Source organism: Indicator indicator, chromosome 2 (assembly GCF_027791375.1).
Source record: "Indicator indicator isolate 239-I01 chromosome 2, UM_Iind_1.1, whole genome shotgun sequence".
Lineage (NCBI taxonomy): Eukaryota > Metazoa > Chordata > Aves > Piciformes > Indicatoridae > Indicator > Indicator indicator.
In genome coordinates this window covers 34,950,652-34,967,012 of record NC_072011.1, presented here as the reverse complement: position 1 = coordinate 34,967,012, position 16,361 = coordinate 34,950,652, and the positions used below count along the sequence as shown (strand labels likewise).

At 37.0% G+C, this 16,361-nt stretch overlaps 1 protein-coding gene across 8 annotated transcripts in view; it reads left to right on the top strand.

The window, feature by feature from the left end:
- RGS7 (regulator of G protein signaling 7) overlaps positions 1–16,361 on the top strand; it is a 246,391-nt gene that overhangs the window by 172,602 nt on the left and 57,428 nt on the right. For all 8 annotated transcript variants that reach the window (XM_054398879.1, XM_054398828.1, XM_054398848.1 and 5 more), the window contains 3 exons: positions 10,118–10,182; positions 12,647–12,723; positions 12,866–12,947. In XM_054398879.1, the coding sequence (XP_054254854.1) occupies positions 10,118–10,182; positions 12,647–12,723; positions 12,866–12,947 (224 nt within the window). The remainder of the gene's footprint in view (positions 1–10,117; positions 10,183–12,646; positions 12,724–12,865; positions 12,948–16,361) is intronic.

Here is a 16,361-nt window from a genome sequence, read left to right as displayed (position 1 = left end):
AACGATTGTTCTAAACACTTCCATTGGATAGATAGAAATGTTTAAGAACTATTACCCAAAACAAAGTAGGCATTCTGCACATTCTGCGTTCGGCAGTGGGGGCAGTTGCTGGGCTGTCTGGCTGCTGTTTCTTCTTCTCTTCTGGCTGAAGATAACACGTACTGACCTTGGCAGCTAAGTTAACAACTTTCTGCTTAACTAACTCTGCTTCTCTGTCCAGGGGGGTCTGGGGGGGAAGCTCCTGGGAGAGAGAGGCCCCTTTGGGAGGATCCCCTTGGGGGGAAGCAAAGGGAGATCGATTGTGCTTTTTCTGTTGATTGTATATATTTGTGAATGTTGTGAATTTTGTATATTTGTACATATTCATTGCATTTCATCTGCTTGTAAATACAGCTTTTCATTTGCTTCCAGACTGGGCTAGCCTGGTTATTGTCGGTGGGGGGGGAATTTCAGCTCACACCGACACAACTTGCCTGTTTCTTTTGTTTTTATTTAAAAAATATGCATTGTAATTACTGATGTGTGCTTAGATGAGAAAATCTGAAGATAACAGGAAGTAAAGTATTACACTGAAACTCATAAAAGTTTAGAACCAAAATTAGGTGCCTCTGTACATCACATAGTCACCTAATTTTTAGTGAAAACCAATTATCTATGAGCAATCTCCTGTTCATTCTAATACAGACTGTAAGTGCTCAGCTCATCTGAACACTGGGTCACTTATCTACGTAACTCAGCACAAACATGACAGCTTTCCTTTTCAAAAACTCAAACTCTGACAGTCTGTGTACAGCTCTTTTGAAATTTAGATGTGTGTTCATTTGTAACACAGATTCAATCTCAGCTCTTGGGAGCCAAGGACCAGAGGGATGGATAGATTCAATAGATGTTTTCTTCCTTTTCACACCAAACACAATTTCATTTCAAACACACTGCTAAATAAAGCAATTTTAAGCTGAGACTCTCAGGTTAACATCTTCCCACTCCCCAAAATTAGGATTTTCCTGAGGATTTTTTCCTATACCTTTTTGTGAATGTAAAGAGAGGGCAGATAAGGGAAGAACTGAATGCAGGTGGTTCAAAAAAGGATCACAGAACTGTTGTATACAATAGCCATCAGGAATACACAAAAATAAAAAAAAAAAACAGAATTGAAACAACTGGAGGATATTAAAGAATAAATTCCATCTCAAATATGTTCCAAAGATGTTCAGCAGATTTTCACAGTATTTCTGTTACTTTCTGTTAAATCTAATAAATCAAATTTATGTTAGTACAGATACACAAATGCATTTCATACTTGTCATGTATTATAGTACTGTGCAGTGCTTCTATTTTCATAGAACTTTTCTGAATAAGCTTTAAATTGCACCTCCTAAAATTAATGACTGTGGCAGGCATTAGGATTCCCTCAAGGCCAGGAAGTTTTAGACTTTCTCTGCATTCTTCCTTTATCCAAGTTATTAACAAAGCAGACCACTTTCTTTGGCATTGACCTAATTTTACAAGTCTTTGAAAACACATTATAATTTATTTTATTTTAAATAAAAATATTATTCCCAACCACTTACCATTACTCACCCATAGCTGGGCTACTGTCCAGAATGTATCATACTGACAGGAAAATAATTAAACTAGAAATTAAATGAGATTGAGATACTCAGTGAGCTAGTTTAATACCAGAGCTAAACAATCTAAACAATCTTCTCTAAATTATTTTCACTTACAAATATTTATTTGAAGCAAAACAACATGAAAACAGTCTTCTAAAATGTCAAGAAACCACGTAATAAAGCTATAGTGCTATGTCATAGTGGCAAGAAAAAACAAAAAACAAAAAACAGTGCTTGGATTAATTTATGTCAAAGTGGAATCGTGTGGCCTTTGGTTTTGGTTTTAACTATCAGAATATTAACCTTATTTTGAAGCTACTAAGAAACTGTTCATTTTCAAAAAGTGCTGAAAATCTCCCTCTTTTTTTTTTTTTGTTAAGAATCTTAAGAATTATGCCTCAAATTGCAAATATTTTTTCAAAAGGCAGGTTCTTATGTTCCATCTGTTGAAGATACCCATTTTAATGCCATATATCTTGGAGTCCACCCATGTAGGATGTGGTATTCTATGCAGAATCCCATTGGTCTCCAGGGATTTTATTAATGAAGTGTGAATAATAACAACAACAACAACAAGAAGCATTGGGTCTCAGTTCAGAAAACTGTCTCTAGAAATTAACAGAGGTAATGACTGAGCTTGCAACCTACCTGTAATCATCATCTCCTTGGTACAGATGTCATTCTGTAACTGGCAGAATATTTTTCTGCCAGATTCAAACTGCTTAATATCACTAAGAATTAATTAACTAGGAGGACTTGTTAAGTCCATTTCATCTCACAAAGGGGAAATAGAATGCAGCATATGAAATTGTTATTCTCTATTCATTTTACCTTAGTTCTCATTGGACTCATCCAGTACTCTTGGAGATTTAGTGACTCATAGCTGTTGCAAGTTTGAGGAATTTGGTTCCTTACTGTTCTGATGACAGTCAGCTGCAGCAATACAGGATGCTCTTTAAGCCTTGTAATTTTATGTGTATACATTTCTCCCAAAGGAGTTAAAAAGGGAGTAGGATTACAGGATAAGTAATAGAGAAGGTAAGTTATAGAGAACACAGTAAATAACTGATAGTGCAACAGGAGTTTAAGAGCGTGCGACTTTGTGATCTGTAAATGATGTTGGATGAGGCTATTGTTTCCATATATTCAAAGCAAATTCTTCAACTGTGATGGTGTGAAGAAGAACAAGTATTGAAAATGTACACATTTTCAGTAGCCTTCCAGGTAAAATTGTGTGATGTAAAGGCAATCTTCTAGGAAATTATAGCACTTACACGTGAAAACAAACAAAAAAAAAAAAAGGTGGGGGGTGGGAGGGTGGGGCATTAGAAAAAAAGCTTTAATTAATTGCTTCCTTTAAAAGCACAAGCTGCCTTTCTGGGTAAGGGTTGCCTATAAATTTCTGTGGGAATTCTATAGATATTCATGACTCTCCTATCCAGTTTGTGTTACAGCAAAATAAATAAAGCATCTACTTTTGCTGTGTAAAAACTGTTGTCTCATACCTCTTGTTCTCTAGCATTTTTATGAAAGCAGAATTCTGTCCTTTTTAAATTTTCTTGATAATCAGCTAACAAATCAGTCTGTACAAAGGTTCTTTGCTAATTATACCTTCTTATCACTTAAGAGTAGAATGACAGAAGTTCTCCATGTTTAACCTCAGCTGCTTCATTCTCAATGAGCCGTGGCACCAGGTTTATCTACCTCCCCTCTGCTCAACCTGCAGTCATGCAAGTTCACCAAAATAATTGCAGTCGTGTCATATTTTTCACATACTGAAAATTTTCTTATAATTTTCTCTCTAAAGTTTGTTGCCTCCTTATTTTATGTACCTTGCTTTAAATCCCCCTATAAAAATTTGAATAGTTAAGGAATTTTTCTCTCATTCATTGTGATAGACTTTTTTCTATGGAGTAACTGGCTAGAAGGAGAACTGTGAAGAGGATGCATTATATACTTTTTTTTTTTTTTTTTTTTTTTTTTGCCAAATGCTCAGGCAGGATTCCCTTAGCAACAGCATTTTAGTAAGAATTTTTTGTTTGAGAAATATTAAGCTCTGTTGCTTACTTGAACTTTGCATGTGCTCAGGATTTCTGGAAATGAATCCATAAATACTAATCAGTGGCTTAGGGCATATTGTAAGATATGATTTTTTTTCTTCTTTTTGATTAAAATTTATACCGTGAGAAGGAGGAGAATTTTATCAATGTAGTGTAAACAGCTTCTGGAGATCTCTGCAGTTCTATAATCTTTGGTCTTGGTACCTAGTTTCCATTTTTTCAAGAGCTATTGTCAGAGTACATCAGTAGTCCTCTGAGGTCCTTAAGAGAGATACCTCCTTTAAGGACTTGTCTCAAACTGTCTCAAAATTTGCTGGATTTCTAGGCTCTTTCCATCAGACTCAAACAGTGTACTAGCTTGGTTGTAGCTCCTTAAGTGTCATTTCTTCAAGAAATTAAATATATATAGTGTATTGACTAAGATCTTGGCAAGGGGACTAAGTGAGGAGTACAGTCTATCAACATGGATAGTTCTTCAAGAAAATGTGGTTAGGGCATAAAATTTGGTCTGGGCAGACCCGAATCAAATGAGCTTTAGGAAAGACTTGCTTCAGTATAAAGGGGGAAGAGGTGACCTACAAGATTTTTTTCCACTCTGAATTCATATCCCATTATATTTCTCTGCAGAAGTACATAGTGCATTTATTAGAAGTGCTCTCTGTCATATAAATGATGAAAAGAAAGTCTCACTTCAACAAGCATGTCCTGAATTTTGTTCTGATCCTTGCTGATTCTGACGTTGACAAACCACCACAGAGAAGGCTCTGTAAGCAGAAGTCATGTCCTGAAAATGCTTTCCAGTCAGCTCCCACTCCAAACTTTTTTCCTCACTTGAATTTTCTTTGTACAGATATGCAATTTATTTCTATAATAGGTGAAGCATGGAAAATGTGTTTGGTGAATGCATTCGTACACACGTGAATGAAAAAGTAGTTGCTCTAAGTGCATGTTTTCTGCAGAATTATTTTTGAAGCATTATGTTAAAAGCATTGATAGTCTGCATGTATGTGCCCTAGAAATAGAAATAAAGTTTCTTATCAGAGTAAGTTCCAAGATTTATAAACATACCTCATAATTCTCAGAATTGCTTTCAAATTACCATGCTGAGTAAAATAAATAGGCTTGTCCATTTCATTGTCAGTATAGGAATTCTATCTTTCAAGCCGTGAAGGGAACAGTGACAACAAATTTTTTTTCTGTAGTCATGCACTGTCTTGCCACTGATAGCCTTTTGTCAGATGAGTACTCATTACCCACTGTGTCAAGTAATGCCAACCTTCTGATGCCATCCCTTGTATCAGTGTGAGCTGAAATCCCCCCACACCGAAAATAACCAGGTTAGCTCAGTCTGGAAAGCAAATGAAAGCTGTATTTACAAACAAATCTACAATCTATGATGAAATGCAATGAATATGTACAAATATACACAATTCACAACATTTACAAATATATACAATCAACAGAAAAGCACAACCAAGCTCCCTTTGCTTCCCCTGAGGCGACCTCCCAAGGTGTCTCCCCCACAGACCCCCCTGGCAGAAGGCAGAGAGATAGAAGCAGAGAGGCTGTTAACTTAGCTTGCCAAGGTCAGTGTGTTATCTCCAGCCAGAAGAGAAGAAGCAGCAGCCAGACAGTCCAGCAAGTTGCCCTGACTGCCCCACTTTGTTTTGAGTAGTGGTTCTTAAACACTTCTATCTATCCAATGGAAATGTTTAGAACAATCATTATTTTGCTTTCTTACACCCAATAGTGACTTATTTACATTCTCTAGCTTTCTCTGCATGAACTTTGCAAAGAAAAATTAAAAAGACAGTTTCAAACCATCACATCCCTCTAGCTGATTTTTGCAGTCCAGAAGAAAATCCTTTCCATCTTCAGCCTTGCCTTGGATTGCACATGCTCTAAGTGGTTGCTATAGAAAACCAGGGTATTTGAATTTGTTGTACCTCCCCTTCTTAGAATCTTTTTAGTAACTGCGTTTGACTTGCCTTAAATCTGAGAGCCTTAAGAGAAGGCAGAAAAGCTTTTTTTTCTTTTTCTTTTTCTTTTTTTTTTTTCCCAAAGCAGCGTTGTAAGTTCTTGCACGCAAATTTAAAGCATTTTGATAGCATTAAGAAGTATGTAATAATTCATGGCATGTGATTTTAAATTGAGTTTGACAACAGGATATTCTTTTTCTGATTGTAGTTTAAGTAGCTTGGGTGACCTGTCTTCCATACCTCTTTCTGTCACCCTGCAGATCAACATCATCTGGGGACTTCTGCATTTTGAAGATTAATTTGCTTCTTTTTTATTCTTGAGTTCTCTGGTAGTTTGAAATTTGGTCTCTTTCTTGCTCTTAGTTTGTGTGAGAAAGTCCTGTACCCATCTAAATTTATAATCAAATTGCATTCCTTAAATGTTATAGAAATAGTATAGTCAGAGTGTACAAATTAGGGAAAGGGAGAAGTGTTACAGAACTCACATTTTTAACCATATAGCAATTTAATGCATGTAGAATATCATGATCTTCAATCTAACTTAATGTTATTTGCATTTATTAAAAAGTGAAGTTCCTTAATAGATATATGAGGACCCATTTGTCCACTATTTTTTTTTGAGTAAAACAATAGGTGGCCTAAAGATGATACAGATATCCCTAGAAATCCCAATGTTTAAATAAGACAGTTGATTTCAATTTCTCCATCCCACAGTTATGTTCTGTGCCGATTGTCCTGTGATTCTCCATCTGACACAGGCACTCGCATATGGCCAACAGGGCACTTTGAAATCCTTAGAGCTTGCAGTATTTTCTATTTTCTTTACTCTTTAAATACTGACTGGGCATGTACACACTGACTCTGAAACCAGATTTTGACTCACAGAGCATATACATTTGATCTGGCTTCGGTGGAGATAATGAGTGTTCACTGGAAGTTACACCCACCATCTTGGGCTGAATCAAGCTGTAACACCACTGGCACAGTTATGTAAGGAGTTTAAGTTTGTGCACGTGGTGGTGGATGTGTAGGTGGCATTATCCTTAGCCTTCAAAGGCCCAGTTGCATTCCATTAAATTTAGCTGAAGCTTGTTTTCCTGTGTGGTGAGAGGGAAGATTTAGTCCCTGTTTATCAACAGACAAATTCCCCAGTTTAGATTTTGGGTGAAATCTTCTATTTGTTTATGTATTTATTTATTTCCAGAAGGTGTATGTAATATAATTTATACTCAGTCCAGTTTCATGATTCTGGAATTAAACCTATCGTCATCACTATGATCTTATTAAAGAAAATGAAAATCTAGAGGTTTCATAGGAGCTTTCAAGTACAACTGAACAGTTGAGAATAGAAAACAAAACCCCAGACACCCTCTTTGTGCAACTATTGCTAAAACTCTCGGCAGTCTCTCTTTCAGCTAACATTGCCCACTTTTGTGAATGTTTGACAGAATTTTCAAAACCAAGTAGTCTGTATTTACTGCATAGCTACCAAAGAGCGTTTTAGTATTGGTTTGTGGTTCAAACGCTCATTTATACACATCACTGACCCTCCCTCATGATGAAATGTTGCATATTGATATTGTCTTTACAATTATCGTCAAATCTGTTTTCTCATGATAATCAGTCACTTCTGGAGTGCAAGCTATAGCATCTAATATATAATTCACTTTTGTGGAGACAATTATGTTGATTGCAAAATCCATCAGAATGTACTGGCTCTAAAAATAAGTGTATGTGGCAGTCCATATTTAGCAAATTGTTGTTATTAATCAGACCCCATTCCTTGAATATCATTCATCAGTATGTTAAGCGTTTTTCTGAACCCCTGTCAGGGAGTTGCAAGAGAGAGCATCTCTGCAGGGGAAGGTAAGCAAGAATTGAGGAATGCAACAATGCAGGCAGAAGCTGTGTCTCACTGACAGCCTGGAGTGACCAGGAAGGTCCAAGATTTTGCTAGAAAGCAAGGACAGGGTTGGTAAATTACAGAGCTGGCTAGGGGCATATCTACAATGTAGCTCAAGCTGGGACAAGGGGAAGTAGCTGGGTTTAAGCTCAATTCCTGGATGCAGGGGGCCCCAGTGGAGGCAATTACAGCTCAGGGCAATTAGAACTCCTCGTTGTGCTGAGGGCCCTTACCAGGACATTTGGGGGATAGACAAATAGAGAACTATATAGAGAAATACAGGAGCTTTTAGTTGGAAACCCTTCCTGCAGATTGTACTTCTGTATGAAGCTGTAAAAACACTGACATTTCATACAAAAGTGGGATTATAAAAGCAGAGAGTCTATCTCTGAAATGCTGAGGGCTCATGACTTTGCTCTGAGAGAGAAACTGACTGACAACCAGATGCTCAGGGTCAGGCTACTGGACACATACAGTTACTTCATACATGTTTTGGTGCAAAAAGGGTGTGTAAATACATATTTCTCATCTCATTTTTATAAAAGGGAGAAGAATAAGATGTAATTCCTCTCAGTTTTTGAATGTTTTGGCTGAAAATTAGAGTGATTTTGATATTTTCCTTGTCTTCCAATATGCTAGTGAATTTTCTTACCTGCAAGCCAAAGAATATAATAATAAGATTGTGAACGGGTGAACTCAAATTCCTGAGCTGCTGTCAGTCTCTGCTGTGACTACAAGTAGCTCTCAAATAGGTCCTCAAACATTCATTTTTATAAAAAGGAGCAATTTTTAACACATTGCAATGGCAGTAAATTGAGTTAAAGTATGGGAATGTCCTTCAGAACTATTTTCTTCTACACTATTGTGTATATTGTATTTCCCAAAGAAATGAATCTTTCTTGGGCATATTCTGCCTTATTCACACTGGCATATGTAAAAATCAAACCACATGTATTATAACCTTTAGGGTCCTGAGGAGAAGGGGATCTGGATATTCCACAGAGAGAAGGTCTGAGATTTGACCATGATTTTTTTTGACTCTTGGCTAAAACATGGTCTTCATGATAACCAAACATTTTATGTGGACTATTTGCTATGGAGTTGGAGCAGGGCAAACACTGCAGTACAGTCACATACTGGAGACAAGAGTTTTCTTAGACATAGTGTTAGATTAATTGTGTGGCAAGCTAATTCCTCTCTTTTGCTTCTGGTGACTTGATAAATGTTTTGCCAGTATTGAGAACTATGTCATCTGAAGATGAATTTGTGTTGAAACCTATCCTGACAGAAAGACAAATGGTCAGTCGCCATCTCTGCAGGAATGATTTTTGTTGGACGTAGTAAGAGATGCTCATCCCTAAATATACCCACAATGAGACTTGAGGAAATGCTGAGCTAACTAAAGGTGCCTGTACAGGGCTGAGAAGAATATGGTTTATAAGGGCTTAATCAAGAGAAGAGGAAGTTTGATTTGTTCAGATGGTTGGACTAGATAAAATTTAACCCCTGGAATTCTCAGTTCTCACATTTCTATTAAATATGTGTTCTATTCCTAACATTTTCGAGGGGTTTAGGGATTCTTTTTTCCTTGTTCAATTAAATAGCCGATTTTGAAGTAAAAGACAAAAATGCTTAATTGTAAAAGGATCTAAATGACAAAGTGTTCTCTTACCACTGCACTGGTTGCACAATAAGGAACTGTGCTGCACTCATCTTACTGGTGGGGGAAGTTGTATGGTATTCAGTTGATGTGAAGTATCTGTTGCTAAATAAAGCCTGTTGGAAATGTACTTCATTCAAGGGTAGCAACATGATGCAAAACACTGTGCTGTTTATATAGTCTTAAGTTTCATTTTCATCCCTGTGTCCTTTCAGTATTTAGCTGTCAGTATTCTGTTTTATTAGTTAAGATTCTGCTCTGTTTGAATGACATGAAGGCAGAAAGCCCTGCTGAAGGACTTTGGATCTAGAAAATAAATGAGAGAATATTTTTTCTCATTATATATAATACGTGATGTGTTTTTAAATGTTTTGGTCTCCTTTTTTTGTTTTAAATATTGGTTATAGCAGACTAATCTTTGTGAGACTTGAATTTTACCTGAAATTAATTTTTAGCTAAAATCTTAAGCTGAAATGGTGTGATTTCTAAATGCAAAGTAAAAATAAACAAAACCATGTATACATATTAATAAGAATCTACTTGACTAATATACCAGCAACTCCTGATAAAGCTCATACACATTATAAGTTATACACATATAGTTTTAAAATGTTTTGACCAATTTGCTAGTTCCCTGGCCATTAAACAACCTCACCCCAACCATCTCATGTGTTTTCCATGAGATGTCTGTTGCATAAAGAAGATTTTATAGTTATTTGATGAATCTCTGTGTCTGACCCATCATTTTAGCATGGTAGCATTGATCCTTTATTTAAAACTTACTAGAATAGAGGGAGAAATCATTTTCAAAAGCTAGTAAAATAGATATGAAGCCTCTAGATTTCTGCTCCTCTGTGTTTGTGAGATAGCAGCAAATTTTGTGTCATTTTATTCTGTTCCAGCTGTATACCTGTGCAAGCGGACAATGCAAAACAAAGCAAGGCTAGAGCTAGCAGACTATGAAGCTGTAAGTACTTGGGGAAATGTGAATTTCTCTGCTGGGCCTAATGAGCATGTGCAATAACGTTAAGCATGAGAACTATGGGCATAATATGTGAAAATTTGTTACCCACTTGAGCCAGCATGTAGGTCTGACATTGCTCAGTAGACATAAATGCTGTTTTGAAGGCTAAAACTGAGATTTTGGTCCATCTCTAATCTTATTCTGCTCAGATGACTATGCCAGGATCAGAACTAACAGTTCACATATCCCGGATACACCACAAATGTTTGAAAGCAGTTGTAATCTACACTGTGTGACTTTTGAATGATCACTGGCAATGACTGTAAAAGCACTTAGTAGCTGTAGAAATAGAAATGTTGTTCTTTAAAGTAATTCTGGTGCTTGAGCCCTTGTCCCATCAGTTATACAAGAAGCAAAAATGGTCAAATTAGAGGCACTTCCCACTCCCTGGAAGGTGTTCTCTGCCCCAGCTAAGGTAAGGAAATTAGGGGACTGGAAAAGCCAGAAAAAGAGGAAGTTTGATTAGCTGATGAGATTGGCATTCACTAAGGAGAGAGGTGTTTTGAATTGCATTCCTGTTCCTCCAAAAATCCCTGAACTTTTCATGAAAATATCAACATAAAATTCATGAACAGCCCTGACTCTGCACTGAAAGCTGTCCAGCTGTGCTACTGTGACAAGATAGGAGGATAGTCAGCCAGGCCTCTCAACATGCAGAATACTCCAACCGCAGCACCATGCTGACACACTGTTGCTTCTTCTGGCACAAGCTCGCTTTTCAGTGTACTGCACTGTGGGGGTGTGCATAATTTTATAGTTACATGCCTTAGAAAATTCACTTCCATTATAAGATCCCTGACAGCCTTTATTGGTATTGACAAGATTGCTTGCAAGTCTCCTCTTTCCTCTCTGCAATCACAGAATCACAGAATCATCCAGGTTGGAAGAGACCTCCAAGATCATCAAGTCCAACCAATCACCCAACCCTAACTAATCAACTAAACCATGGCACCAAGTGCCTCATCCAGTCCTTTTTTAAACACCTCCAGGGACATCGACCTCACCACCTCCCTGGGCAGCCCTTTCCAATGGGCAATCACTTTCTATGAAGCCTAAATTTCCCCCTACACAGCTTGAGGCTGTGTCCTCTTGTTCTGTTGCTGGTTGCCTTAGAAAAGAGACCAACCCCCACCTGGCTACAGCCACCCTTCAGGTAGTTGTAGATGGCAATAAGGTCTCCCCTGAACCTCCTCTTCTCCAGGCTAAACAACCCCAGATCCCTCAGCTGCTCCTCATAGGGCTTGTGCTCCAGACCCCTCACCAGCTTGGTTGCCCTTCTCTGGACATGTTCAAGCAACTCAACTTCTCTCTTGAATTGAGGGCCCCAGAACTGGACATAGTACTCAAGGTGTGGCCTAACCAGTGCTGAGTAGAGAGGCAGAATGACTTCCCTGCTCCTGCTGGACACACTGTTCCTGATGCAGGCCAGTATCTCATAGAGATAGGTTTGCAATGCATAGAAATATAGTTAAAGCAACAATTTTTCTGTTAGAAAGTTAACATAGTTTTTACACTTAGTCTCAGTAAAAACAGTGCTTGAAGGTAGTTTTGTTGGGTTTTTTTTTAGCAAGAGAAGAACCTCTGCCTGCTCCATGTTAATGGATGGCATACATCTGCCTTTTAAACTGAAGGGAGATTGGAAAAGCTCTGTTACTGACAGTGAAGTTGTTCCAGCATCACTGGAGGAAAGAATTTTGCTAAAACTTTACAGATCTTCTTCCTGTTATCATTAGTAGGCTGTAGGACATATACATTTCCTGCACAGTAGTAAAGAACTATAGTCTGCATTTTTTTGAAAAATGATAATAGCAGAAAAAGTCTTGGAAGATTCCTATAATACCCAAATGTTGGTAGCTTATTGTATTCAAAAACTAACATTGCTTAATGCAAATTGTTTTCGTAGAAGACTGAAGGAAGCTGTCACGTAGATTGTCCAGTATGGAACATACTGCTGTTATCTTTCAGTATTAGATGTTTTCAAGACATGAATGTTTCTACTACTCAGCCAGCACCCCGTATATAAAAATGCTCCAGAAATCCCATATTCTGCTGAAGAATGCATCTGCACTTATCATCAGAGTTTCAAAATGCCATGTAGACATAGTGCTTGGGTGTATGTCTTAGTGGTGGAATTGGTACAGTAGAGTTAATGGTTGGACTCAATTATCTTGAAGGTCTTTTCCAACCTAAATGATTCTATGATTCAAAAGTAGATTTAGCATTCCATCTTATTTGGTGTCAAGTGAAGATATTATATTAGATAAGTAAGGCAAGTTTACACTGGCAGATATTATGACTTCTGTTGCATCCTAGGGGAGGAGAGGGTGGGGCAAGGTAGGAAAGCTAAGCTGAAAGCCAATAAATACAAAATCAAACCTAACTGACTAAGATTTTTATGTATTTTCAGGAGAGTTTGGCCAGACTACAGCGAGCATTTGCTCGGAAATGGGAGTTTATTTTTATGCAAGCTGAAGCACAGGCAAAGTAAGTTCCTTTGAAGGCAAGGAGTTTGGGTTTTGTATTCTTTTTCGAAAAGAGAAGGGGAAGGAAAAGTGATTGGACACTTTAGATATTTAAAACACTATCATTAACACTATTTCTTTTAAATATCCTACAACATCAACAGAGTCGACAAGAAGAGAGACAAGATAGAGAGGAAGATTCTTGACAGCCAGGAGCGTGCTTTCTGGGATGTGCACCGGCCAGTGGTGAGTGCTAGTGGCGCCACTCCGCCTGTCAGTGGGACCACTGATAAATGCCAGTCTCTGTGAGGCACTGGGGCAACCTTGGAAAAAGTAAAGAGGGCTGCAGGCCCACCTCCTGGCTCCCTTTTTTGCAGGATCTGTAGTTTATATCCTGCTATATTGAAGACTGCAGATGTGCATACACTCAATTTAGGGTTTTCAGTGAGTAGATATGTTGTGTCTGATTTCTTGATATAAAAGATATCTGACTTTGATTCAGTTTCCCAGGGTATGATTCACATAACAAAAAATTACCAGCATAGCTAAAAAACTTTTAAATAAATATGACTTTTTTTTTAATCTGTTTTTGTTTGTTTGTTTGTTTTTGTTTTTTGGTTTGTTTTTTTGCTTGCAGAGCCGTTCAACTTCACTCTGATTATGCTTCCAAGCTATTTTTAATGTACATAAATATTAGATACTGTTGGCTTTGAGCTGTGGGAGTCACATGCTGTCCAAACAAGTCTGAGCTCCTTGTCAAAGTCCATCTAAAACAATTAAAAAAAAAACAACCAAAAAAAAAAAAAACAAACAAGAAAAACCAAAAGAAAGATCTTACATAATCAACTACATTAGATAGCTAAAACTTGGAGAAAAAATATAAAATGGCACAAGACTTCCAATTAAGCTGTAAGAAGTCAATAATCACACTTTTTTTTTGTTTACTACAGAATTCTACCTGTTTCTCTTACCTAGAGCTACACTTCCATTTTTTTTTTTTTTTTTGTGTACAGGTTTGGGTAGGATTGTTAGTGAAACCAAGCATAGACTCTGTCTTCCACTGTAACACTGAGAAAAGACACTTAACTAAAATTAATTGTTCTGAGGAAGTAAATTTAGATGATGGCACCTGTAGAAATAGTGAATAGAGTAAATTTCAAATAAAGAAAAATAAACTTGGACATGGTCAGCTTGTATTTGTGACCGTGGAATTAAAAGTGTTAGAAGAAACAGATTTTTGGATAGGATTTACAATGTCAGGTAGAGAAAATAATTTGAAATGGACAATTCAAACGGCAGGCAAGAAAATGGACATTACTGTCTAGTCACTGACGTAAAATAAGGAGGACAGAAGCTGCATGGAGGAGTTTCTATGGAGCTGAGAACTTTGAAGGTGCAGGCAGCTTTTATATTAGCTGTAGAAATAGTTCTAAGGGTCTTGAAATTGAGAATGAGATGCTATTTCCAGGTCTGGAAGAGATGAATTGTTCAAGTTAAGATACAGACAGACAATAAGGAGAAAATTAAAGAGACCTGGACAAGAGGAAATTGAATCTGACTGAGAGTTTTGGATGAAGTGGGGATAAATCTGACTGGTCCAGCAGATGTTTTTAATCTGGCTGTAAGCATACCTAGGAACTAGTCAGCAATGTAGACTCCTGACTTTAAGAGATATAAATAGAAGGATGGAGAGGTTCATACTTAGACTAAGCAGCTACTCTCACTAGCTAGAAGCTTCCATTAAAACGAATAAAAAGTAAAAGTGGAACAGACTGAAAAGAGAAATGTGATGCTAGAGCTAATTACAATTTCTAATATTTTTTCAAGTCTCCCCAGAGCCCACCAAAAAGTCACAGAAATGCTACAGCTCTGAAGAGCTAATTTTGGAACATAAGTAATGTTTGTATAAGAATCTTGGGGTTAATGCTTGTCTTATTTACATTTTTTTCATCCTTTGATAAAAATTCAGAGGATAGAGGCAGTGATCTTATTACTCAAAATCCACCCCAATAATTTTTTGTTTTTTATTGTAATTGAATTTTGAGAATCAAATTTTTCTTTTCTTTTTAAGGGGAGTAAATACTTTTTCATTTTTTTTCCTGGGTGTTCTGGTTCCTAGTTGCTTTATTTCTTACCTATCCAGCTACAGTGTTGGTACAGAACCTTTATATACAGAACCTTTATATGTAACCTATCCATATTACATCTGCATTTTATTTAAAAAAAAAAAAGAAAGATACTTTACAGTGGTGAAAGGGATAGAAGAAGGAAGCAAACCATCAGGCCAAAAGGGAAGTGCAGCAGTGCACTACAGGAGACCTGACAAAAAAGCTGTATGACAGTGAAACCACGCAAGTGTAGCTGCAGAAAAAGAGCATGATTTGAGTACCAGAAACATCACTGTGATTGCTAAGTTCAAGAAAAAAAAAAAAAAAAACAAGATTTGATGTGTAAAGAGCATTTACTTCACCAAGCTCCTGAATTTCCTAGGTCCCAAGTTAAAATCAATCCTGCAGGTAGTTACAGAGGCCCTAGAAAATTTATACCATGTTCTGAGAGACGGACAAATTCTTGGAAGTCATCATTGCTGATACTTTTGATCAGCTAGCTGAACAGTGCCCACAACTTTTTGTTATGTTTTCAGACTGAGCTGATGCTTAGAGATAAGGAGAGAAAGTGGATTTGGAAAGGAGTCCTTTCAAATAGTTATCTGTTCCTCAATTTTCTTTTAAGAGACAGTTAAGGGAATGTTTTTCATGTCTTGCTGATCAGTTTCCATTCAGATATATATTTAATTGCTGTGTATTTAATTTTTTATTTTGGTGTGTATTTTAATGTAATGTAGAGCATACTCTTCCTCATTCCTGTAAATTACAGTTGCTGCTTTATGTCGAATGATTTTAGTATGCAGCTAGAAGGAACATGACTGAGCTTCAACTTTAGGTACTGCCCCCTGCAAAGACATTCCTGAACAATTTCTTTTTCTTACTAGTTCAGGTACTAATCATAGTAAAACCATGGAAATGTGTGTCAGAGAGAGCTGTATAGAATCCCTTGAGACCCTGAACAGCAAACCTCAGATAAAGTTTGTGGCATTATTATTTAAAGTAGCAGGTACTTAGCATAGGTCTGAGATTAATTTTATTCACATATAATGACATATTTATCCTTTTGGTGTCAGAGTAAACATGTCTTAAACGTCTTCCTTTTCTTTCTGCTTGGTTCAATAGTATATAATTTTCATAACTGTGAAAATTCTATTGATAACAGTCTATAGAACTGAGCATTAGAGCATTTGTCAAAATGCAATAACAAATTCAGATAAACTGGGGGAGCCAAGTCCTTCCAAACAAACGAAAGTAAGAAGCTGCTCTTGTTTGAAATGAAAAGTCATGCTCCTGATTTGTCTTCATAAAAGAACTCATACCTGTCCTGAGTTATTATCTCCATTTAAAATCCATAATCTTACACTTGTTAAAAAAAAAAAAGGATAAATAGGTACTAAACCAGTAAACATTCTTAAACATGTATCACATACAGCTGGAGCAGAACAGCTGTGGCTTGTTGTAGAATTGACTCTGTTAGGTAGCAAACAAGGACAGCTGATGTCTTGCAGTTATAAATGATTTACTTTTCTTCCTGAGTTATACATAAATGTAA